This window comes from Kogia breviceps, chromosome 4, assembly GCF_026419965.1.
Source record: "Kogia breviceps isolate mKogBre1 chromosome 4, mKogBre1 haplotype 1, whole genome shotgun sequence".
In the NCBI taxonomy this organism is placed as follows: domain Eukaryota; kingdom Metazoa; phylum Chordata; class Mammalia; order Artiodactyla; family Physeteridae; genus Kogia; species Kogia breviceps.
Window position 1 is genome coordinate 176,619,988 of NC_081313.1, and position 26,360 is coordinate 176,646,347.

The window sequence follows — 26,360 nt, forward strand, 5'->3', positions numbered from 1 at the left end:
TTGTGACTGAGTCCAAGCTCATACGACTCGCCACACGACAGGCCAGTAAATCGAGAGACAAGTTGTTGGGACAAGCAATAGCGACTTTATTTGGAGAGCCAGCAAACCGAGAAGGTGGTGGACTCATGCCCCAAAGAACCATCTTGCCTGAGTTAGAATTCAGGCTTCTTTTATACTAAAAGGGGAGGGAGTAAAGTCAAACCAGTTTCCTTGTTCTGGTCAGCTTCTGGAGGGGATGTGTTCATTTCTTCCTTCCTGCAGACATTCACAGGTGGGCCTGGCCTGGATGTTTCCTGTGAGCTAAACAAAGGTATTTTAACATAGTGCTCATTACCTGGGAAGCAGGGTTCCTGGCCCAAGATGGGCCATTATGTATAATTTAAGCTTATAGGCAACATGCCTTTAGTGATTAACTTGTAATAGAATATAAAAAGTTCTTCCCTTTAATATCATCACTATGACTCCATGGAATAGATACTGTTATTCTCATCCCCATTTTACAGATAGGAAAACTGAGGCTCAGAGAGGTGAAGTGACTTGGCCGAGGTGATACCAGATTACAGGTAGAAGAACCAGATTCAAAGTTGGGCAGCCATGCCAGTGTCCTGGCTCCATCCTGCCTGGCTCCAGGTTGGACTGGATCCATTGAATTTGATGGCTGAGCTCAGTGGATGGGATACTCACTATGTTAACATGTAGCTTGTGCATGTGCTGTATGTCACAAATGGCGGTGTATTTAGTCCCCACAAACTTGTAGGAGGCAGGCAGTGTTATCACCTCTGTTTTACAGCAGGGAAACCGAGGCTCAGAGAGTTTATGGCATCTGCTCTGGGTACCCACACAGTGTAGTGGGGCCTGGAAGTTCCTTTGAGTCTGTACCCTGGCCCCAGGCCCCAGTGCTCAGAACCCCAGGCTGAGAGCACAGATCCTGGGGTGGAGGGGATCACGTGGGTTTCAACACAGGCTAGGGACTCGCACCCCACAATGAAAGGTGACGGAGACAGGAATGACGTCCCACCAATGGTTTATTTAAAAGTTACAGAGAAGCACATCCTGGGAGAGAACTGAAGCTTTGCAAAGACCCAGAGGGACCCAGGCAGGTGTGTCCCTACAGGTAGGCAACTATAGTGATGGTTCTTTCCAAGAATCGTTGCCCAGGCAGGTGTGAGTTTGGTGCCTGGAGCAGGCACGGGGCTTGAAATAACAGAGCTCCCTTGTTCCAGCTATCTGAGGAGCAGGAGGTAGCAGGGGTGACAGGGAGGGAACTGATGCAGCCTCAGGTGCGAGGATTGAGATTTGCCCTGAAGCACAGAGGGGCTGCGGCAGCCGAGGCTGCAGGGTGATAACTGTGGCATACAGAGGTCCAGCCCATCTCGTGCTGGCTGATCCTAGAGAAGTGCGGGCTCATGGTCCTGCAGGTGGGACAGGAGGGATCGGCAGGGGTGGGGGGCTGGAGTGGATTCAGGGGCCCTGAAGTTTTCGGTCCGCACACTTGGCGTTTCATTTCAGCACTTGCCGAAGCCCCCTGGGCCGGAGCAGGGTAATGAACAACCCCCTACGACCCTCCCGTGTGAATCTGTGGGGCTGACCACAGAGCCAGCCCTCCGTGGTCCTGGAGGTGAGTCCCCTGACCCAGTCTGGGCTGATCAGGAACCCTCATTCCTCAGCAGTGATGAGGGGAGGAATGGTCACATGCTCAAGAGTCCTGACCTGGATTAGCTGTTGTCAGGAGGGAGGTTTTCCTCTTGCTGTTTCCGGTGGGACCGCTAAACTTCGACAATGGTAGCATGGAGGTTCCAGAGCTCAACTTCCTCACCCCAGAAGGAGGGACTGTCAGAGAGAAGGCAAGAGAAATAGATAAGAGCTCCACCAATACCTTTGGAGCACCTGGATCCAGCCCAGCCTGGTGCCACCCGTTGGGTGGTTATTTGAGCCAATGAGTTTCCCATTTGCTTGAATTTTCCATCTCTAGCAATTGAAAGTGTCTTGACTAAAAGAGCTGCACGTTCACTCAGCATTCCATTCACAAGCCACTGACTCTTCTTGGGGTGCAGGCAGCTGTCAGATACTGGCCTTCCATCCCCTTCTTTGGGGGTTGAGAAGCTCAGGGGCCTGCAGCAGGGAGGGTCGGCCCCTTAGATGCTGGTCTGGGGTCTCACCCACCCTGGAAGTTTCTCCGGGTGCCGTGGTGGGCCTTTAACTGGGTCTTCTTCCGAGCATCCAGGATCTTCATCCCAATCTGCACCCATCTGGCCCCTGGCTTCCCACACACCATCTTGTTTTTCTGGGGGAAGAAGAATCTGCAGGGATGGGGGTGTAAGCGGGGGGGCAAAGTTGCGTGAGAGTCCCCACCCCCTCCCCCATGGTCCCACTCACATCACCGCAGGCAGGTTGCAGCTCCCGCTCACGTCCTGGCGATGGTAACTCTGGGCGTACCGGAGCATGGACCGTCTTGCTGCGCCGTGGTAGGCCAGGCAGCAGTCCTCAAAAGCACCTGTGATCACACAGCCGCCCAGAGGTTCGCATCTCTACGCGTGCGTGTGCGGCTGCGCATGCGCTCCTCAGGAACGCCCACAGCCTTGGGCACCCGCCAGCCCTCACGTGCACACCACAACCCTCCCACGCCCTGTGGAGGCCCGGGGGCAGCCCAGACGGTAAGGAGGCCGTTCGGCTCACCTTTGGTCCTTGATAAAGGGACAGGAAGCGAGAGTTGGAGAGGGCCCTGCAGGCCCCCGCTGGGTAGGGCCCGGGACCAAGAAATAAATGGGGGGCCAAGGCCATTTCCATTCCTGCTCTGGGGCGGAGAGCAAGGAGGGGGTGCAGCACCCTGAGAAGGGGAGGGTGACGTGGTTGGAGGAGGAGGAGGAGGTGCTGGTGCCAGAAGGTTCCGGAAGAATGAGCAGGTGGAACGAGCAGAGGATGAATTAATGTGGAGACGGTGCTGGGCCTTCAGGGGTCCTCTGGGATCCGTGCCTCTGCCAGCCCGTGCCTCCAGGGGCCACATCTCAGTTCTGGGAGGGCCGTGGGGAGGGCTTGGAGGCTCCCTCCATAACCCACCTTGACCCCGAGAGCAAGGGGCAGTGGAGTCAGATGGACCCTGTGTTGCAGTACCAGGCAGGCAGTTTCCCGGGGCTGTGGGCCCCACTGGCCCCAGGATTAAACGGCCCAGGCTGGGCCTGGCGCCTGAAATGGGCCTCTAATAGCAGGACAATGGGGACGAAGCCCAGCCCCCTACTGGGCAAAGGGTAAGGTCTGCTGGGGGCAGGGCTAAGGCCTCTCAGACCTAATGAGGGGCAGGTGGGTGGGGCCACGGGGCTTCCACCTGGCCGCCCTGCTTGGCCAGCTGCTGGGGCTCAGCTGCCTCCTCGGGCCCACCGGGATGCAGAACACAGCGACAGAGCTGGGGGACACTGGGGGCATCCAGAATAACCTTTGGTCACCAGTCTCCTCAAATGCCTAAGCTAGGGAGAGGAGGAGAGGAATTCCCCATTGATAACAGTAATGGTTATCAATGTTGCTGCGAGGCACTGGGCCAAGAGTTTTGCAGGAATCAGCCCATCGGATCCTCATGTCCCATCTCTGAAACAGGAGTTTGGAGCCCCACTTTGCAGATGAGGAAACTGGGGCTCATGAACGCTGAGTAGCAACTCTCAGCCGAACCGCACAGGTAGCTGGAGTAGGGGAAGCTGAGGTGGAGACCCGTGTTCGTTGGTCTCCCAGGTTCTGATCTCAACCCCTACCCCTGGCTCTGCAGGTTCAGGTCACTGCAGTGTGTCCCTGGGGGTAAGGGGCGCCACCCACCACAATCCCTGGGCTGGCTGGAGTCCAGAGGGAGGCCCTGGGTCATGGACTGTGGAGGAGGCACCCAGGGTCTCTGAAAGGAGGGGCTGAGGACCTTGCACCCCCAAGGAGCTGCACAAATGCTGGGAGTTTTTGCATGCCTGCTGGGGGGAGCTGTCCGCCTGAGAATGAATTCAATGGCGATGGGATAGGGGAGGCTTCCGGAGGAGGAGACAGGCGCGTGGCAGGGGAGGCACAAGAAGGATGGGGAGAGGGGGACTCCAGGGGGAGGGTAGGTATTGTCTGAGACAGTACCTTGAGCGTGGACAGGGGGAGCCCAGGCACCCACGAAGCAGGCCACCAGGCAGACCAGGAGCCACGGATTCATAGTGCAGGCTGGTCTTCCTCCTCCGGCACCTTGAGGGTTAACTAGGAAGGGGGGTAGCTGGTTGAGGAGGACCCAGCATGGACAGTGGCAGGTACTTGGGAGCACCCCCCTCTCAAGCCAGGGCCCCCTGCAAGGGAGGCAGGTGGCATAGGATGGGGACAAGTGTGCTGGAGGGACCTGCTGCTGGTCTCGTGGGGGGAGGACTCACCCAAGCCAGTGGGGTCCCTGGAGCCGGTACCTGCTGGAGTGGACCCAAGCTCTCCTACCTGCCAGGCCAGCAGGCTTCACCCTTTATAGATGGAGCCCCGCCCTGCCGCTCCCTCCCCACCTCCTCTCCCACTCCACCTCCCGGCTTCTCCCTCCCGCCCTGCCCTCCTCTGTTCTCCCCATTTCTTTCTAGCTTCTCTCTCCAATGTCAGGATGCACCTGTTGGAAGTTGGGCACGAGGGGCAAAAGGACCCACATCAAAGAGCTGGGCAGGAAACAATGACCCTTCAACTAAGCACTCGGAACCGGGGTGGGGCGGGGGACGGAGGGACGGGGATTTGGCTCCTTCAGTGATGAGAGGTGGATGGATGCAGGTGGACAGACACAGCCTTGACCTCAACCAGCCCCCTTGAAGGCTCACATGCCCCCTATCCCAGGCGCCTCAGCCAGCACCCCGGCTTTCTCCCTGAAGGGTCCTTTCTACTCCTTGTCCCGGCTCCTCTCTTGCTGCACCTCTAGGTGGATACTGGCTTCCCAGGGGCAGGACCCAGGCAGCCCAGAGCAGGGGGAAAGCCTCCACCTCTGCTCCGCACTCCCCAGCTGCCTGTTCCCATGGGGCCCTGACTTCACCGCATTTTTCTCTCCTTCCACACAATGGAATGACTTATCATGTCACAGAAAAGCCCTGTTTTTGAGAACAGGTAAACCCATAGAAATAGAAAGTAAAATCAGTTGTTGCCATGGGCTGGGAGGAGGGGAGAATGGGGGGGTGGTGAGGGCAAAAGGGAAGTTTATGGGTTTCTTTTTGCTCTGAAATTCGATGGTGGTGATGGACAAGGGACTTTCTGAATATAGTAAACACCACGGAATGGTACACTTTCAATGGGTGATGTCGGCGAAGATAATCAATATTAAGATTAGAAAGGAGTTTGGGGACTTCCCTGGTGGCACAGTGGTTAAGATCCACCTGCCAATTCAGGGGACACGGGTTCAATCCCTGCTCTGGGAAGATCCCACATGCCGCGGAGCAACTAAGCCCATGCACCACAACTACTGAGCCTGTGCTCTAGAGCCCGCAAGCTACAGCTACTGAACCCGTGTGCCACAGCTACTGAAGCCCGCGCGCCCTAGAGCCCGTGCTCCGCGACAAGAGAAGCCACCGCAATGAGAAGCCCGCTCACCGCAAAGAAGAGTAGCCCCCGCTCGCCTCAACTAGAGAAAGCCCGCTGGCAGCAACGAAGACTCAGTGAAGCCAAAAAAACCCCCAAATTAATTAATTAATTTTTTTAAAAAAGAAAAGAATAGAAAGGAGTTTTATTTGAGCCAAACTGAGGACTAGCCCAGAAGCCCGCTTCCCAGATTACTCTGAGAAACTGCTCCGGAGAAGCAGCGTTTTCAGGGCAGTTTTATATCTGTCAGAACAAAGAATATTAAACAAGTCAGGGAGACATTTCTTCAAGGTTTCAGAAAAACAGACCAGCATGTACACAGCAAGTCAGTATGACATTGGCACCTGGAAGGGAGTCTTATCGTCAAAGGAGGACTAGCCCTGGCATCCCAGGAAGAGGGGCTTTAATCTTTATTTTTAACATGGACATTCTTTACTTCGGGTCAATGTGCCCTTTTCTTTAATAATTAAAGCAGACTGCAGTGTATTTTTGTGTGTGTGTGGTACACGGGCCTCTCACTGCTGTGGCCTCTCCCGTTTCGGAGCGCAGGCTCAGCGGCCATGGCTCACGGGGCCCAGCCGCTCCGCAGCATGTGGGATCTTCCCGGACCGGGGTACGAACCCACGTCCCCTGCATCGGCAGGCGGACTCTCAACCACTGCGCCACCCCTGCAGTGTATGTTTGATAGGCCACAAACAGGCTATTTTAGTTAGCATCAAATTCAAATTAACTCATGTATAAGCCACAATGGCTTCCCTATATCTCAATATGTAAAAATTTCTTTTATCAGTGCAATGTATGGAACATGAATTTTCCCTAATATTACATTGAGAATAATTTCAATAGAACTGTTATTAACGACCACAACAATAAAGCAATGCTCTGGTTTTGGAAGAAAAGCGGGAGCCCCAGGTAACCACGCAGGCAGGAAGCAAAGCAAAACCTGTCTAGAAGTAGTTTCTTTTTCTCCTGGGTTAGCGCGGCCCACCCGGAACAGGGGTGTGGGGATTGGGGTGGTGGGGTGGGGAGCGTCGGGGAAGGGGAAGGGGGTTCTGCAGAGAGCTCCCAGCTGATTGCTTTTAACTTTTTATTGTCCGCATTCTTGTCTATGGACCACCCTGAGTATTTATGACACTCTGTACCGCTTTCTCATCTCTCGAGCTCCACCAGGAGGCCCTGGCAGGGGGTGGGGCACGCCACCCACTCCCTGGGTCTGGCCAGGTGGGTGGGGCTTAGCACAGGGGGCGGGGCCTGATGAAAGGCACTAGGCGCCGGGGCGGGGCTTTCTCTGTGGGGCTTAGGCCAGGGCAGGGCTTACGGGCCCCGCCCCGCCCCTCCAGAGCCGCGGAGACTCGGCGGCCCGGCTAGCGGTCCTGTGCCGGTGGCAGTGGCTGCTCCCGGGGTGGGTAAGGCTGGGCCAGGACGCGGCTCCGCGTGGCTGAGGGCGTGGGGACGCGGCGTGGCGGCCCGGGGCCAGCCTCCCCGCTGCGGCCCACTGCCCCTGCCTGCCCCGCCAGCGGTCAGCGGCCAAGACGTGGCGTTACGAAACCTTGGCTGAGGTCCCACGTGAGCGAGCCCACCTCCCTGCACCTCACAGTTTGTCCCACCGGCAGCCTTAACGGGGAGGAAGGGGTGAGAGGAACCAGCACGCGCGCGGGGCAGACAGGGATTGTGCGCTCTTGGACCCGGCTCAGAACCCAGGTGTCCCGACAGTGGACGGGATGCTTAGAGACTAAAGGCTCTGGGTTGAAACCCAGAGTTCGGAGGACCGCAGTTGCTTCACGGTCAGGGCTAAATTGGGAGAGGGGAAGCCTCCATTCCTACAGCTGCTGGAGGCATTAAGGGTAAACTGCTTCCAGCAAGGGGACTCTGTTCTCCGCACGTGTGAACCAGGCACAGGGGACAGAAGCTTCCTCCCGGTCAGCAGCTCAGAGAATGGGGCCGTTGTGCGTGGCCTCCAGCCTGCAGCTGAGCCAGACGCAGGGGCTGACCACACCCCAAGGACTGCAGGGCAGGCCGCAGTGCCCCCGGGGTGGGGGAGGGGTGGGCAAGGGCACAGCTCAGCCCAGGGCGCCTCTAGTGGGTGCACACAGATGGCTGTACAGCAGAGTGGGGCAGCCAGTGGGCTTGGTGAGGGGAAATTCCAACTACTGCCTTTGGAGTGAGCTCCTCTGGGGCGGACTGAATACCGGCTCCCTCTCATTTCTCTGCTGGAGGAACTTCCCAGGTGCTCAACGGTTGACCCACTTTTACAGAGAAGGAGACTGAGGGTCACAGAGGCCAAGTCGGACTTCCCTGGCGGTCCAGTGGTTAAGACTCCACACTTCCAATGCAGGGGGTGCGGGTTCAATCCCTGGTCAGGGAACTAAGATCCCACATGCCGCGCGGCACATCCAAAATGAAAAAAAATGGAGAGGCCAAGTCATTCCCCCTTCCAACTTTTTATTCTTGGCCAGGAAAATCCGACTTTTATTTCTTAAATATTGTGAAGGAAAGGGGGACAGTCCCCTAATGGGGGAAGGCCATTGAGCAGAGCTCATCAGAAAGGATGCTGAGGAAGCACCACCAGCTGAAGGAGGGGTCCTCCTGCAGTTGCTTTTGCATCAGACCCCTACCCCGTCCTGAACCTGCGGTGCCTGCAGGGCACAGCTCGGGTGGCCTCTGAGAGAAGCAGCTGGAAACCCACCCCCCAACAACTCCACATAGTCGTGCATCTCCTGGGGAGCACACCAGACCCTGGGTGCCCTGTCTGACAGGCCTGGACTCCTGTTGTACCCAGCTGCCTTTCACTCTGGTCCTGGTGCACAGTGGTTGCCGGGCAACTGGAGGAAGGAGGGAAAATTGGTGGGTTTTTTTTTTTTAAGGATGCCTTGCAAGCCTCTGGCGTGACTTTCAGGGACTTGGTTTCTAGACTGGCCCTGTGGGACCCATTTCACTGTGTTCCCGATGTGGATGGCCCTGCTGCCTCCTGAAAGGCCGGCCTTGAGGGGCTTCCCTCCCCAGACTGACTGGCTGCCTCTGTGTCCCAGGGGACCCGGGTGGGGAACTTGGGCTACAGCACTGGTCGTGGCCTTGGCCTCGGCCCTTATGCTTCTCCTGCTCCTACTGGACGCGTGGGGGCTGAGCCAGCTGGGGCCGGGGCAGGCACAAGAGCGACATGGGGAGCAAGGGTGGTGAGCCCTGAGGAGAGGGTCCCATAGGGTTGTGAGTCCCTCTTTGAAGCTACTGAGCTCCACTCATACCCTCCACACAGGTTTTCTGGGCACCTCTTACATACCAGCCATGTGCTAAGTCCTGGGGTGATCGCAGTGAGCAAGATGTGTCCCAGGCATGGAAGCTGACGGTGATGTCACTGATCCTCACTAGATACCTGTTCGGGGCCATCTGTTATCTCATTCATTCAACAGACATGTGGGGCGTCCCTGCTGTATGCCAGGCACTGGGTTGGGTACCAGGGTAAGCAGTGCAGAACAGACAGGTAGCAAATAACGAAGCAAGGCGTGACAGGGAGATGCTGGGGATGGGTTGGGCTCCTCTAAAGAGAGTGGCTTGAGGTGACAGCAAACCCTATGGGATTAATATTTATCCCTGGGCTTCCCTGGTGGCACAATGGTTGAGAGTCCGCCTGCCGATGCAGGGGACGCGGGTTCGTGCCCCGGTCCGGGAAGATCCCACGTGCCGCGGAGTGGCTGGGCCCCGTGAGCCATGGCCGCTGAGCCTGCGCGTCCGGAGCCTGTGCTCCACAACGGGAGAGGCCACAACGGTGAGAGGCCCGCGTACTGCAAAAAAAAAAAAAAAAAAAAAAAAATGTATCCCCACTTGACAGGGAAAAAAACAATCAGCTGAGGTCCAGAGAGGTTAAGTTACCTGACCAAGTAAGCGGGGAGTCAGATTCCAAGTCCAGGTCTGACTCCATTCCACATATACTGCTTGGGTGCTGTATTAAGTGTGTCTTTTTTTTTTTTTTTTTCAATGATGTATTTTATTTAACCCTATCCAAGATAATATCATTTTAACATATAATCAAATCAAAATGATTTATGAGATATTTTCCCTTTTAAGTCTTCAAAACATGGCTTACTGTACATTTCCAGTACTTTTCAAGTGCTAAATAGCCATATGTGGCTGGTGTCTAGCTTATTGGAGAATGCATTTCCAGCCACAGGTTACAGTCAATTCGAAATTTTACATTGTTTCTTTTTCCTTTTATTTATTTATTTTTCTGTGAAAATTTTTATCAATAAGGATAATTAACAATACCAAAACAATATAAAATCACCTCAAAATATAAATTGGTGAAACAATGGTAATACACACAATGTAACATTATATAGCTAGGCTATCCAAAAGGTGTCAAAAACTAAGATGGAAAAATGCTCATTAAACATTAACACAGATCATTAACAAATAGGTACAACAGAATCTCACATTTATTTCTTAAAGTCTAAATGCATAAAAATATGAAAATGTTTGCAGTAGTTATCACCACTAAGTGTTAAGATGAATGCTCCGAAATCTTCTTGGTGTTTTCCTGTATTCTCCCAGTTTTTCCTACAATAAACATGCGTTACTTTTGCAATCAGAAAAAAAGGGAGGGGGAGGTTTGGGAGTAAATTTGACAAATCATTTTTTGCAGTACTGAGTCCCTAGCAAAGTATTCTCCCCCAAGACTGCCACCCTCAAACCTTAGTAACTCAGCTACTAATTCAAATCACTGTAGAAGTGGTGCTGTTATGAAGACTTTTTTTTTTTTTTTTTTGTACGCGGGCCTTTCCCTGTTGCGGCCTCTCCTGTTGAGGAAAACAGGCTCCGGATGCGCAGGCTCAGCTGCCATGGCTCACGGGCCCAGCCGCTCCGCGGCATGTGGGATCTTCCCGGACCGGGGCACGAACCCGCGTCCCCTGCATCGGCAGGCGGACTCTCAACCACTGCGCCACCAGGGAAGCCCAAGACTGATATTTTTGATGAGTTTTTTTCTACTTCAGCGTTAAATTCTTTAGCAGATGACACATTAGACTTACCTCATTTTGATGAGTATCTGTTTGAGAACTGTTGAATGCTTGTTACCTCTTTTTAGTTTAATATTTATTATTACTCTTGGAAAAATTTACTATGTTTTTAGGTAGTGTTTACACACTGGCCTCGTCATGAACAAAATGTAAGCTACTGAATGTTTTACCTTTGGTTATGCCCACAAAGCATTTGATCTGTTTCACAAATTTAAATGATGAAGAATTTGTTCTCCTTGTTGACTTCATTTTGTGTTTGTAGGAGAATGAAGATTTCAAAATGTTAAAAATGAAAAGTAGTTTATAGTTTCTGGCAGTCTGTACAGTTGGGTACATTAAATTTCTACATTTAAAATTAGTTACGTTGGTTCAGGAAAAACACTAGTTGATACAAACTTAAGTCATTGTATATGATACATGAACACGTGACTTCTGCTAACGGTTCTGTGGTCTTCCATAAGCGCCTAAGCCTGTCTCTTCTACCAGCAGAGTGGTGTAGAATGTAAGCTTCCCTTCATACAACTTGTCTCCTCTTTCTCTCTTTACAAAAGATGGCAGGAAACTTGTTACTAGAACTTTATATAAGGTTAAGTGTCAAAAAAATGATCTCTAACAGGAAAAAGTAACCGCTTTTTGTGTTGATGTGCTTAGAGTTTACGTTATAAGCATCATCTTTCTCCCCCAAGACATTTATTTCTGTAACCAAAGTGGGACACCATCTAACAGTTATATTTTGGGAGAAATAGCCAGTGCATGTAAGGCCTGCATATGTCGGATTCTACTATAAATGAAACATTAATTCAATTAAACCTCAACGTGCTTATGAGCAAGGTACTCTTATCACTTTTAACAGATAAGGAAACAGCACAGAACGAGTAAGTTGTAGAGCTGGGAGTGGGTAGAGTGATTACTACAGTGCTTGAACTTAATATATGTTCTACCTCTAGCTTCATTTCCTTTTATTTTTTATTAAGACATTTTTGTTTAAAGCAGTTGAATTTTCCCAGCAAAATTGAAGGGAAGGTGCAGAGATTTACCATGTATCCCCTGCTCCCACACACGCATCGCCTTCCCCATTATCAACACGCCGCGTCTCAGAGGTCTGTTTGTTACCACGAATGAACTGACACATCATTATCATCCAAAGCCCGTAGTTTGCATTCGGGTTCACTCCTGTTGTATATTCTATGGGTTTGGACAAAAGTATAATGACATGTACCCAGCATTATTATGTCATACAGAGTATTTCACTGCTTTAAAAATCCTCTGGGGCTTCCCTGGTGGCGCAGTGGTTGGGAGTCCGCCTGCCGATGCAGGGGACGCGGGTTCGTGCCCCGGTCCGGGAGGATCCCACGTGCCGCGGAGCGGCTGGGCCCGTGAGCCGTGGCCGCTGAGCCTGTGCGTCTGGAGCCTGCGCTCCGCAACGGGAGAGGCCAAAACAGTGAAAGGCCCGCGTATCACAAAAAAAAAAAAAAAAAAAAAAAATCCTCTGTGCTCCCAGCATGTGTTTTTCATTCTGATGTTTTGACAGCCGGGGTCTTGCTGATCGTGGAAGTACTACCCCTCCCAGGGCTAGCAGATTCCCGAAGATAGTAAATGACTTCCTTATAAGGGCACCTTTCGTATGCAAACCAGACAATCCATAGCGCATACCCTAACCCCCTGGTGTATCAGGCGTCTATCCTCCAGCCGGATCACCCCAGGGCCAGGTACTAGACAAGTGGGCCCAGCCCCTACGCCCCCAGCTCGCTGAAGGTATTCAGAATAGCCAGTCCTAAGCCTGCTTGCCCTGCCTCACCGTTCCTTCCGGCAGAAACCACAGTAAAGCCTCCTGCCCACATTTTCTCACTCCCTCTGCCTCCTGACTGGCCCTCGTGCTTCCCCGGCTGGCCCTGCATGGTGCCTGGCGTGTTGTGCCCCTCCTCTTGGAATCTGTGCATAACAAACTGCATTTTCAGTGGCAACCGTCTCCTGATCTGTTGGCCTCACCATACCTGAATAATTATAAAACCTACAGTTTAAAACAGGTGTCAAGGGGGACTTCCCTGGCAGTCCAGTGGTTAAGACTCTGCGCTTCCAATGCAGGGGGCGTGGGTTCGATCCCTGACTGGGAACTAAGATCCCACGTGCTGTGTGGCACAGCCAAAAACTAAACTAAATAAAATAAAACTAAATAAAACAGGTGTCAAGGATATGCAGAGAGTTGGAGACAGAGGGCAGGTAACAGATGCATCACTCCCCACATGGGGCTCACAGCTAGTGGGGGAAATGTTCCTGGGATGCTGCAAGGCTACATGGTCAGCATTCTAGAAAAACATGCACAGGCAGGCTGTAGGGGTTCAGAGGGCACCCTATCAGGTCTCCGGAGGGAAAAACTTGAATGGAGACCTGAAGACAAGCAGGTGTTAGAGGCCAGATGGAGCAGGACACCAGAGAGACCTGCCAAGTTCAGGATGCCTGGAGACTGGAGGTGCGGGGGGGAGGATAGTGGAAGATGAGGTGGGAGGGGACAGGCTATTCAGGGCCTCACGTGCTGAGCTAAGAAGGGCCACCTTCATCCAGAGGGCGCTGGGGAGCTGCTGAGGGATTTAGCAAGAGGGAGGGTTGTGGGCAGGCCTGTGTCACAGCTCTGCCAAGGTCACATGGAAGATACACTGGAGGGGCATCAGCTCAGGCACAAGAACACTCAACAGTCACCAGGCTGTTCTCCCATGAGGGCTGTGGGGAAGCCTCTTTCTCAGTCCTTCTCATGCCCTACCTTAGCAAGAGGTAACTCAGGAAATATTTACCGAGGTCTACTATGTGCCAAGCTGGGTAGTTAGAGCGGTGACAAGACAGACTGGTGCCTACTGTCGTGGAGAGTTTTCATTTTGTTCTCACAAAGGAGTTGCAATAGCATGTGAGGAATGCTAACATGATGCAAAACAGGGACCCAGAAGAGAGAAAAAAATCCAATCAAGTCAGAAACAGAAGTGGGGACATAACTACCGAGCTTTAGAAATAAATAAAAAAGGATTATAAGAGAATACTATGAACAACTGTACACCAACACATTAGACAGCCTCAGTGAAACCGGCAAACTGCTAAAAACAAACTACCAAAACTGACTCAGGAAGAAATAGAAAATCTGAAAAGACCTATAACAAGTAAGAAGATTGAGTCAGTAATCAAAAACCTCCCAAAAAAGAAAAGTCCAGGACCAGATGGCTTCACTGGTTCATTCTACCAAACATTTAAAGAAGAATTAACACCAATCCTTCTCAAACTCTTCCCAGGAAAAAGAGGGAACATCTCCTAACTCACTCATTCTCTGAGGTCAGCATTACCCTAATACGAAAGCCAAAGTCATCACAAGAAAACTACAGACCAATAATCCTAATGAACATAGATGCAAAAATCCTCAACAAAATACTAGCAAACCAAATCCAGGAGACTATTAAAAGGATTATACACTTGACTAAGTAGATTTTTCACAGGAACGCAAGGGTGGTTCAATAAATGAAAATCCATCCATTAATATACCACATTAATAAAATTAAGGAAAAATGATCCCCTCAATTGTGGTAGAAAAAGTATTTGACAAAATCTAACACCCTTTTATGATTAAAAAAAAAATTCAACAAACTAGGAATAGAAGGAGATTCAATGCAATCCCTATCAGAATATCAATGACCATTTTTGTTTTTCACAAAAATGGAAGAGCGGATCCTAAAATTCATATGGAATTGCAGGGGACCCTCAACAGCCAAGAAAATGGAAGCCTAGAACCACCAGTGCTACTGACCTGTGGGTCTGGATACTTCTGTGTTATGTGTTGTGTTGTTCTGTCAAGGGCCGTCCTGTGCATTGTAGGATATTGAACAGCATCCCTGGTGACCACCCACTAGATGCCGCTAAGCATTCTTTCCTGGTTGTGACAACCCAAAATGCCCCTAGACAAACGTCCCTGTCTCCCCCGTCCCCTGCTGAGAACAACTGCTCTAGTGAGAAATCGGGGGGCCCAAGTTTCACTTCTGTCTCATGTGCCGTGTTGCTGAGTGTGTGTATGTGTTTTAAGTGCCGCGCTGTTTGGCCCTGATCCCTCAGCTGTTAGTAATGAATACTGCAACCACAACTGTAGATCTGCCTGCTGCATGTCAAGTCCTGTGCTGATGAGTTCTATATCCACTGCCAGATCCTGTACTGATGAATTTTATGTACAACCCATTTTGTGTCCGTCATCTCTGTGACAAGAGCATTTTCCCAAGGTTCTGTCCCTGGTCCTTTTTTGGGAGGGCTGAGGCTGCACAAACCCTGCTTTGGTATTTTAGCTGTTGATGAAAGAGCTTGAGGTGCCTCGTAGACTATATGTCTGTTTGGCTGTGAAACTTCTGCCAACTCAAGGCATATGGCTATAAAAATGAGATGTTTTCTCCTAGGGAGGAGGGGAAAAGAATTGGTCCAGAACATGTTGGAGAATGTGGGAAGCCTTTCAAAGTCAACTACGTGAAGCAAGGATTAGGGCTTTTTGGTCTTTGTGTGCATAACTTTTTTTTTTTTTAAATTTGGGCAGAAAAAGTGATCATTTTGTCTGTTTCTCCATCTCAGTGTTCTAAGCCTGAGAAGGTCTGGTCCACCCAAGCCCTGACTCCTGGTATTCTCTTACAGTCATGGAGGGCATTAGTCCTAAAATCAAGGTGTCGGCAGGGTTGGTTCCTTCTGGAGGCTCTAGGGGAGAATGGGCTTCCTTGCCTTTTCCAGTTTCCAGCAGCCGCCTGCATCCCCTGGCTGCTGGCCGCTTCCTCCATCTTCAAAGCCAGCAGTATAGCATCTTCAAATCTCTCTGACCTCTGCTCCTGTTATCACATCTCCTTCTCAGACCCAGACCCTCCTGCCTCCCTGTCATAAGGACCGCCATGATTGACGCTGGGGCCGCTGGAAAATCCAGGATCATCTCCTATCTCCAGGTGTGATTGACTTAATGACACCTGCAAAGTCCCTTTTGCTGTGTAAGGTCACATATTCCCAGGTTCTGGGGGTCAGGACGCAGACATCTTGCGGGAAGGGCGTTATTTGGCTTACCACAGCACCCATGGGGGTCAACCTCCTAAGGGGGGCGGGGAACACTCCTGGGGGCAAGTGATGTGTAGACTCAGTTCTGGAAGATGGCAGGTAGGGAGAGGGATGGGGGGCAGAGAGTTCCAGGTAGAGGGAACAGGGCACATAAAACAGCAGGCTCCCTGAATACCTGACCTGGATGTGACCTGAGGGCCCTTAACATCAGCACAGAAACCTGGTCGAGGGGACAGCTGCCCAAGTCCGGAGAGATATTTGGTTGTCACATTTGGGGTGGGGAGGTGGGGGGCCAGAGACGCTGCTACACATCCTGCAATGCACGGGGTTCTGTCTCCACCAGGAAGAATCCTCTGGCCCTAACTTCAGCGGGAAGACCTACTGCGGCCACTTTCTGGCCCTGTCTCTCCAAACCCAGAGGGGCTTCTCCCCTTCTCTCCACATGGAGGGTTTCTGCTCAGCAACCTGTGGCCCGTCCACCCCTACCCCACCTTTCTGGGGAAAAGCTGTTTCTACTTCCTCCTGACCCTTGGCCCGCCCCAGAGCGGAAGCCTGTGTGTGGGCTGAAGGCTCCCACCTCTGGAATGTGAGGCCCTGGGAGGGAGACAGAGCTGAGTAGTGCTTTCTCCCTGCCCCCCACTCCGCATCCCCACCCCAGGCCTGACCCGCTCTGACCTCTGGGTCCCTGCAGCACCGGGAAGGGAAGGGAGTCAGACGGTGCTAAGGACACGGCATCCGTCATTGGACGGGGAGCAATCTAGTTCACCCACGGGACACTAGACAGCAGGTGACAGGGCTCGTGACAAGAGGAGAGTGAGTTGGGGTGGGGGTTCCCCCCTCCAGCTCCCTATTGCTGCCACCCTGCAGGGCTCAAGGGCTCAGGTCAGTGATGTCCCTCAAATATGGGCCCCTTGAGTCCGATGGGTCTTCCTTGGGTCTGGGCAGGAGTGGGTGCCCATCTCACCCGCTGAGGAGGGGACCCCTGTTGGGGTGGGGGGGACAGAGCGGGGTGGGCTCTGCCGTGACATGGTGAAACCGGGCTGGTGTCTTACTGCCATTGGCCCTTGAGAGCAGGTTGGCTTCTGGTTCATTAGGTCAGCAGACCTTTGACACCTACTGGGTGCCAGGCTCCGTGCTGGCTGCTGGGGGTGATAAGGCCAGCAGTTCCCTCAAAGAGCCCGCAGAGGCTGGGGAGGGCAGGGCTCTCACTCTGCTGACCGCTTAACCAAGAGCCAAACCCCGTGCGGGCGCCCCATCTCCCAAGGTGGCGTGGGAACAGAGGGACTGCATTTCTGGGGGAAGGGACGAGGGGGTGGGAGGAAGGGGCGGGGTGGGAGGAAGGAGGGCTGTGGTGATCTGGGTAGAGGAAGCCCCGGCGCAACTGCGCAATGGCCCCGGGAAAAGGGGGAGGCGAGCATGTACTCGGTGAGACTTCCCTGGGGTGAGCCCAGGAAAACCCCTGCTCCTGGAGGGGAGGGCTGGTCTGGGGTGACGGCCCACCTCTCCCACCACCACTGGCTCCTGCCCCTGCTGTGGCCAGCCTCTGGGCATTTCCACGTGGCCCCTGGATGTGTCAGAGCCCCTGAGGTATGGCTCCCCGTCCACCCCCTGGAGCCCCAGGGCTGCTCCATCGACCAGAGAATGCAGTACCCAAACCCCAGAATCCCCTTGACCTATGGAAGACTGGGCAGTGCCTGTGTGTGACGAGGGCCACCTGAGCTCCCCCGCCCACACCCAGTAGGCTGTGGCAGAATTACATGCTCCCCCGGTGTTATGAGCTGGATTGTGTCCCCCTCCCCCAAATTCATATGTTGAAGCCTTAGCCCCCAGGACGTCAGAATATGACTGTCTTTGCATTTAGGGTCTTTTTAAAAAAATATAAATGTATTTATTATTTTTGGCCGCGCTGGGTCTTTGTTGCTGTGTGCGGGCTTCTCATTGCGGTGGCTTCTCTTGGTGCAGAGCACGGGCTCTAGGCGTACAGGCTTCAGCAGTTGTGGCTCGTGGGCTCTAGAGCACAGGTTCAGTAGTTGTGGCTCACGGGCTTAGTTGCTCTGCGGCATGTGGGATCTTCCTGGACCAGGGCTCGAACCTGTGTCCCCTGCATTGGCAGGCAGATTCTTAACCACTGCGCCACCAGGGAAGTCCCTGCATTTAGGGTCTTTAAAGAGGTCTTGGAGTTAAAAATGAGGACAGGGTGGACCCTAATCCAATATGCAGTCATATGTGTGTCCTTATAAAATGGGGAAATTAGGACACAGACAGATGCACAGAGGGAAGACCACGTGAGGACACAGGGAGAAGACGGCCGTCTGCAAGCCAAGGAGAAAGGCTTCTGAATGAAACCAACCTTGACCCTGGACTTCTCGCCTCCAGAACCGTGAGGAAATGTGTTTCTGTTGTTTAAGCCCCCAGCCTGTGCTTTCTTTTGGCAGCCCTAGTGAACTCACACACCCAGGATGCACCTGAGTAGGGTGGCAGCCCACTGGGTGCCTAGGGATGTGTACGGGGGAACAAAGATGAAGATGGACCCTTTCTCCATGGCCTTGGTTTCCTCCTCCTCCCGTGTGAACCTGAAGCCATCACTTTAACTGCACCACTGAGGACGCCCGCTTCCCTTTACCCTCAAGCATCTTAAGCCACTGGACCCTGGCTGGGTGGAGGAGTGGAAAGAACACCCCACAGATGCTGCCACGAACCCACGACCCTCCACCCCAGCTGGGTTCTCCTTCCCCAGAGTGGTCCATGAAAACCATCCCCCCGGCCCCTCCCCCGCCAGCTCCCCCGCCCGCCCCCCAGTTAGCTGTGTCCTGCTCAGTCCTTCCTCCTGCCCACCCAACAGTACCCAACTCACGGGCTCACGGTGAGGTTTACACTGCGTCCCCGTAGCGCTCAGCCCACGCCTGAGAGGCACTCTTACTCCATGTGGTTGCGGCGCTCCTGCCCATCATTTCTAGAGGATGCGCAATTCCCCAAGCCAGCTGCGTCACTGGGCGTCTAGATCACTGCCAACCTTTTACTCATTGAAAGGAGTTCCCCGGTAGCCTCGTGGTTAGGACTCTGGGTTTTCACTGCCATGGCCTGGGTTCAATCCCTACTCATTAAAGGCTGTAAGAATAGCCCTTCCACTGGGGGCTCAGGACACTTTGCAGTAGTTTAACCAAAGGGTGAGACTATGACCCCTGTAGGATGCTGGGTAAGTATCTTGCAAAGGTTTTGGAATTTTTTTTTTTTTTTTTTTTTTTTTTTTGTGGTACGCTGGCCTCTCACTGTTGTGGCCTCTCCCGTCGCGGAGCACAGGCTCCAGACGCACAGGCTCAGCAGCCATGGCCCACGGGCCCAGCCGCTCCGCAGCACGTAGGATCCTCCCGGACCGGGGCACGAACCGGTGTCCCCTGCATCGGCAGGCGGACTCTCAACCACTGCGCCACCAGGGAAGCCCTGGAATTTTCTGATTATCACAGCCAGTGTCCGTCCGGGTCCCGGCAGCCCTGGAATGATCTTCTTAACCAGCCCGCACCCGAGGGGCCACTCTGAGGTTTGTTGACTCTCTCTCCCCCTGTGACTTGTCTGTTTCTGATCTTTGCTCCTTTGGTTCTTATCAATTTGCGTGAGCTTTTAATAGCTGATAACACACATGGCTTTTCCTCTGGCGCACCTTGCTCTTAACTATGCACCATCAGAGGTTAGCATGCGTGGACCACTCCGAGACATGCCACCGGCTGTGCTTTTGGACCTTTCGTCTGGGGAGCTGGGTGGTTTGAGGGTTTCCTGCCACATGAAATGTGGGAGTTGCCAGGGTGGCGCAGAGGCCTGTAATGGGAACACCCACTCTTGGTTGCACTTGCCCGGCACATCGGGACAGGTGGGAGGCACCCTGGCAAATCCACGGGCCCCTGGCCTGCTTCCCATGGGAGGCTGGACGAGGAACAGGGCTGGAGAATGGTCACAGCCAGGTGAGCCAACGACACTGACAGGCACACAGCCTCCACCTCGTTTACAAAGAAAAGGTTTGGGAAAACAGCCTGGCAGTTCCTCAAAAAGTTAAAGTTATTTTGTCATCCAGCCACTCCACTCCTAGGTATCTACCCAAGAGATATGAAAACATATGTTCATACAAACACTTGCCCATAAACGTTCACAGCAGCATGATTCACTAAAGCCAAAAGGTGAGAACAGCCCAGAAAACGTTCATTGATGGATGAATGGATCAACAAAATGTGGTCCATCCACACAGTGGAATACTACACAGTCCTAAAAATGAATGGGGTACTAAATCACACTACAGCACAGATGAACTTTGAAGACATGATGCTCAGGGAAAGAAGCCAGGCACAATAGGCCACATATTGATTCCATTTATATGAAGTTATCAGAACAGGCAAATCCATGGAGTCAGAAAGTAGATTAATGGTTGCCAGGGGCTAGGGGAGGGCCTGCTAATGGGCATGGGGTTCCTTCTTGGGGTGATGAAAATGTGCTGGAATGAGACAGTGTGAATATACTAGAAACCACGGAATTTCTGCTTAATTTTTTTTTTTTTTTTAAGAAGCACTGCAAAAAGCCCAGCAGAGACATGTAAAACATTTAGAGACAGAGCAAGAAGGAGGACCTGTATGGCATGAAAAAGAACAGTTGGTTTTTTTTAAAAAACCCAGAAATCTTAAAAATGGGAAAAAAAAAAAGTGACACAGCGGTTACTACCTGGTCACTGGCAGAAATGAGGGTGACATGATGGTGGAAGTGAAAGTGATCACTGTCAATAACACGGTGACCCTCAGAATCAAAGCTGCGGGGCCTGTTCTAACCTTTGACCCAGTGGGAGATAAAACGCAAAATGCCACTGCTGTTCTTGCCAGAAGGTCACCTGAGTGGAAGGGGCCTGGGTCAGATCCAGAAAGGTAATTCTGGAAACCAACACTCGCCACGCTCACTTAGGTCAGTGACCCATGTGATCTCATGCTGGGGCATTTGGGGACCTCGCTTCTCAGACGAGTCGGGGAGCCCTTCCTGCTCTCCCGGGCACTAAGCATAGAATTTCCTTTATGGGCCTGCGCCACAACGGTTGTCCCAGGCATCATCTGCTCTGCTTGGGGCCTGCTCTACGTGTGTCCCTGGTGCCCCCTGTTTTTTACAAATGAGCACACGGAGGCTCGGGTAGGTTATCAGCACAGCAGTTCCTGGACGAAAGCCGTGTGTTTCTGTGCCCGCTCCAGGGCCAGGCTCTTCGGATGAGAAATGTGTACAAGTAGGAAGCACGGGTGACGCACACCCGGAAGGAGCCAGCACCTGTGGCTACCCACTCTTCCAACACTGAAGTAATCAGGGCCATGAGCTCCAAAGGGATGCCCACCTAAAAATAAACTCAACTGTCCAGGGAAAAGTCAATACAGCTTTCTGGTTTTCTAAATAACTCACCTATTCAGCACCTGCGATGGAATCAGGTTGAAGTCGGGCCCCAAAGAGCTCAAGTGCCAGAAGGTTCTTTGGGCTCGACCAGGCTGCCCGGCTTCTGTCCTCAGAATGGGTGCTCTGCTTCAATGCCTCGGCTCTGTTTGGGGGCTGACCAGTGAACGGCAACCCTGACATTTAAACCTATTGTTTTGGCCGTGCTGCGCAGCCTGCGGGATCTCAGCTCCCCGACCAGGGATCGAACCTGTGCCCCCCTGCAGTGGAAGCGCTGAGTCCTAACCACTGGACTGTCAGGGAGTTCCCTAAACCCATTTCTTATGTCCCCAAGATACCCCCACACACACATTCGGAGCCCTGTAAGTGGTCCAGATGTCATGGCTTCCCCATCGCTGTGCCTAATGACTCGGGCCACCACCTTCTCCACACGTGACGGTCACTAAGTCCCAGAGATCCCACCTCTAAGACATCTGGAATCCTCCTCCTCTCCATATCCTGCCCCATGCCTGCTCTGACAGCTCTCCCGAGGGGTTTTCTTAACAGCCTTCCTCTTTTGAAGAGTGCACACCCTGCTTGCCTCTGGGTCCCTTCCTTCTAACAAATAAGCAAAGAATCATGTTAAGTGTCTCATTTAAAATTCTCTTTGGCTGAAAGACAAATTCTTTTAGGTGCCCACTGCCTATGGCAGGCGTATCAGGGTCCTGTGGCTGCTACAGTAAATGACCACAACCTTGGTGGCTTAAAACAAGACACATTTATTATCTTACAGGCCTGGAGGTCAGAAGTCCAAAGTTAGTCTTACCGGGCTAAAATCAAGGTGCTGGCGGGTCTGCGGTCCTTCTGGAGGTGCTAGGAGAGACTCTGTTTCCCTGCCTTTTCTGGCTTCTAGAGGCTGTCTGCATTCCTTGGCTCATGGCCACTTCCTCCATCTTCAAAGAATGTCAATGGCATCACTGCTTATAGTACTGTTGCATCTCCTTCTCTGCCCGTCCTGCCTCCCTCTGATAAGGACCCTTGTGATGACACTGGCCTCATACAGATAATCCAGGGTCACCTGCCCATCTCCAGATCCTTAATCCCATCTGCAAAGTCCCTCTTGCCAGGTCAGGGAACATCTTCACAGGCCCAGGAGACCGGGACATGGACCGCTTGTGGGGCTGTTATTCTGCTCACCACAGCAAGACCAAGCTACTTGTTCTGAAAAGGGCCCCAGGGTAAATATTTTAGGCTTTGTGGGCCATCTGATCTCTGTTGCCAAGATTGGCTACACAATTTATAGAGCCTGGTGCAAGATAAAAACATGGGGCTCCTCATTCATAGATTAAGAATTTCAGAACAGTGACAGCAGCAGTACAGGGCCCTGTGTCACTGCATCGTTTACATGGCCAGAAAGCGGGCCCTGCCTGAGCAAGTCCACCTCTGCTCCTGCGGCCTGAAAGCAGCCACCAGCAACACGTGGACGACAGGTGCGGCCGTGTTAACCATCAAACTTGATGGATGCTGAAACTGCACTTCATGTAATTTTCCCATGTCACAAAATGCTATTCTTCTTTTGTTTTTTTCCAGCCATTTAAAAATGTAGGGACTTCCCGGGTGGCACAGTGGTTAAGAATCCGCCTGCCAATGCAGGGCACACGGGTTTGATCCCTGGTCAGGGAAGATCCCACGTGCTGCAGAGCAACTAAGCCCGTGCGCCACAACTACTGAGCCTGTGCTCTAGAGCCTGCGAGCCACAACTACTAAAGCCTGCACGCCTAGAACCAGTTCTCTGCAACAAGAGAAGCCACCGCAATGAGAAACAGGCCCACCACAACAAAGAGTAGCCCCCACTCTGCGCATCTAGAGAAAGCCTGGGTGTGTCAACAAAGAACCAACGCAGGCAAAAATAAATAAATAAAATAAACAAATTTATTTTTAAAATAATAATACAAAAAAATGTAAAAATCGTTTGTAGCTCACAGGCTGTGCAAAAAAAAAAAAGGCGTGGGTGGAACTGGGCTGTAGTCTGCCGGCTCCTGGTCTGATGGATAAAATCCCACCTTCCCTGCCTGACTCTCTAGGGCCCTTTGCAGCTGGAGACAGACACCTCTCCAGTTCCATCTCACCGTCTTCTTCCCTCATGACCTGCATTTCGCGTGTCCCACTGCTCCCTGCTCCCGAACCACGCTTGGGAACAAAAGCTGTGCCTTTGCTCTGGCTGGTCCCTCTATCTGGAAGCCCCACTTCCCACATCCTCTGGCTGGTAGACCCTTGCTCCTGCTGTCCTCTGGCCCAGACGCTGCCCTCATGAGAGGTGGTGCTCTGTGTCTGGCCCTCGTCACACTAACTGGGTTTATGTGTCTACATGTCCTCTTCTCAAGAGCAGGAACCCAAGCTGAGCCATCTTTCTGTCTCCTGATCTCATGGACCCTCAGAGCATGTGCTTAGAGAGATAACAAGAATAACCTGGGGACTTCCTTGCAAGTCCAGTGGTTGGGATCGGCACTCAATGCTTCTACTGCCAAGGGCTGGAATTCGTTCCCTGGCTGGGGAACTAGGATCCCACAAGCTGCGCAGCGAGGCAAAAGGAAAAAAACAAAAACAAAAAACAAACGATTGGATAAACTAATAAATGGGGGGACGAAGAGGTAAGTCTTTCATGCAGAAGAATTCCATATAACTTAAGTAGATATCCACCCTTGAGAAGGGGAACAGACATCTCCACTCTCCATGTGGGCTGCACACAGTGGCTACCTTCCAAAGGAAAGGGGGGAAAAGTGACTTTAAAGTGGAGAAACCTTACAAATACTAACTCTGCCAGGTGATGAAAGCCAACATCAACATGCATAAATACAGTTGATAGTATGTATCCTTGACATGATGTAATAAGGATGGCACTTTACCTCTTTGGTCTTCCTCCCCCAAACCCATCATCCCAGTATTACCACGAGAAAAATACCAGACAAATGCCAATAGAGGGACATCCTACCAAATATTTGACCACCCCTTCTCAGAACCATCAAGACCATCAAAAACAAGGAAAGTTGGAGAACCTGCCAAAGCCAAGAGGAGCCTAAAGAGACAGGACAACTAAGAGAATAGATTTTGGGACTTCCCTGATGGTCCAGCAGTTAAGACTCCACACTCCCAATGCAGGCGGTCCGGGTTCAATCCCTGGTCAGGGAACTAGATCCCGCATGCTGCAAGCTGCAACGAAGATCCCGCATGCTGCAACTCAGACCCAGTGCAGCCAGATAAATAAATTTTTTTTAAAGGGATTTTTTTGGCCGCACCATGCGGTATGTGGGGTTTTAGTTCCCCGACCAGGGATCAAACCCATGCCCCCTGCAGTGGAAACCTGGATTCTTAACAAATGGACCTCCAGGGAAGTCCCAAGAATAGATCTTAAAAATTTTTCATCACAAGGGAAAAAAAAAATTGTAACTATGTGTGGTGATGGAGGTTACTCATTAACCAAACTTATTGTGATCATTTTGCAATATATACGTAGCAAATCATTATGTTGTATACATAAAACTAATGCAATGTTGTATGTCAGTTACATCTCTTTTTAGAGAGAGAGAAGACAACTAAATGTAATGTGGAATCCTAGATGAGATTCTGGAAGAGAAAAAGGACATTAGGTAAAAACAAAGGAAATCTAAACAACCATGAACTGTGGTTGACAATAATGTATTGATATTGGTTCATTAAGTGTAACAAATGTATCACACTAATGAAAGATGTTACAAATAGGGGAAACTGGGTATGGGGAAAATGGCAACCCTGTATCTTCTATGCAATATTTCTGCAAATCTGAAATTCTTCTAAGAAAGAAAGCCTATTAAGGATAGCAAGGATAAAGCACAGATGAATGAATGAAAGACTTCATTATTCATCATGGTGACAGTGACTATAGCTCCCCTCTCACAGAGCTATTGTAAGGACTCCATAGAACGGACATAAAGCATTTAGCACACAGTACAAGCTCAACTCAGAGCACTGGACTCGTCGACATTCTACTAAATCTATGCCATCCACTCTGGGAGCCACGAGCTCTAGGTGACCAAATTTAAATTAAATAAAAATGAAGTACATTAAAAACTCAGTTCTTCAGTGCCACCAGCCACATGTCAAGGGCCCAAAAGCCACATGGAGCTAGTGGCTATTAAATTAGGCAGTGCTGATTAAAAAAAAAGACAACATGCCCATCATCACAGAGAGTTCTATTGGACAAACACTGCACAAAACAATAAATGGCATGATTATTGGTTCAGTGTTCTTGACTCCTTGGGGTCCTTCTGCAAATCCTATCTTCTCAACCTTCCTGACAGCCCGCTTTCAAAGTGCAACCTCCACACCCCACCCTTGCCCTATGTCCAATTTACTTTTCAGTCTTACCACTTTTCACCACTTGGTGTGGAATCCACTTGATTTCTTTCCTGCCTCCCCATCTAGCTCTGCATGGCCGCTATCACTTGTGGCTGCTGAGCCCTTAAAACGTAGCCAGTCTAACTTCAGATGGGCTGTGAGTGTAAAAGACATACCAGATTTCAAAGGCATGAAAAGAAAAGAGAATGTAAAAAGACCTCATACCTTTTTATATTGGTTACATACTGAAATAACATTTTGGACATAAATTGGATTAAATAAAACACATGATTAAAATTAACATCACCTGTTTCTCTCTCTCTCTCTTTTTTTCCTTTAGTATGGCTACGAGAAATTTTAAATTATGCACGTGGGTAACATTTGTGGTTCGCTTACATTTCTCATGGACAGCGCCAGTATAGAATGTCAGTCAAATAGAGGCAGGTATTTTTGTCTGTTCACTGTACATACAATGACTGGCACATAGTAGGCGCTCAATTAAATTTTAATGAATGGATGTTAGGCAGAGCCTCTGGAAACCCGCTAGCTCTAATAATCAACACTGATGGAACATTGATCACGTCCCAGGCCCCACCTCCTCACTACACCTGATAAGGAAACTGAGGCCCGGCGAGGTGACGTCAGCCCATGCCCAACGGCACGTAGTGCGGAAACGTCGGGGTCGGGATTCGAACCCGGGTCCTGTCTCCAGAGCCCTGGCGCGCTTACCGTTCCTACCTCGCAGGGTGGTGACGGCGGCCGCGGCGGAGGCGGGACAGATAGGCGCGAGACCCACAGCATGCCCTCGACAAGGGGCATGGCTCTTCGGCCACCGTCTTCCATCGGCCTCCGTGGGCCAGGCCCCGGCCAGCCCTCTCCGCGGCCATCGCTGGCCACCCGCGTCTCTGCCTGCAGCCGAGCCCTTCGCAGGCGGCGCCAGACGGAAGTCCCGCCCCCGCCGCGCGCCCCGGTTCGCCGCGACAGCAACGCGGGCCA

At 51.7% G+C, this 26,360-nt stretch overlaps 1 protein-coding gene across 4 annotated transcripts; it reads right to left on the minus strand.

Moving 5' to 3' along the window:
- Positions 1-68: 68 nt before the first annotated feature.
- Positions 69-26,305, minus strand: CCL25 (C-C motif chemokine ligand 25). Of its 4 annotated transcripts, none has more exons than XM_067033449.1 (7): positions 26,103-26,305; positions 25,395-25,519; positions 4,096-4,209; positions 2,377-2,494; positions 2,164-2,300; positions 1,711-1,830; positions 69-293 (listed from the first exon to the last, which is right to left on the minus strand). In XM_067033449.1, exons 3-7 carry the CDS (start codon positions 4,166-4,168, stop codon positions 220-222), a joined length of 522 nt encoding a protein of 173 aa, XP_066889550.1. In that variant the 5' UTR covers positions 4,169-4,209; positions 25,395-25,519; positions 26,103-26,305; the 3' UTR covers positions 69-219. The 4 variants fall into 4 exon arrangements, with proteins under 4 accessions (XP_066889550.1, XP_066889552.1, XP_066889551.1 ...); XM_067033451.1 differs by having other exon boundaries at positions 69-300; XM_059063061.2 differs by lacking the exon at positions 69-293 and adding an exon at positions 1,009-1,412.
- Positions 26,306-26,360: the final 55 nt, after the last annotated feature.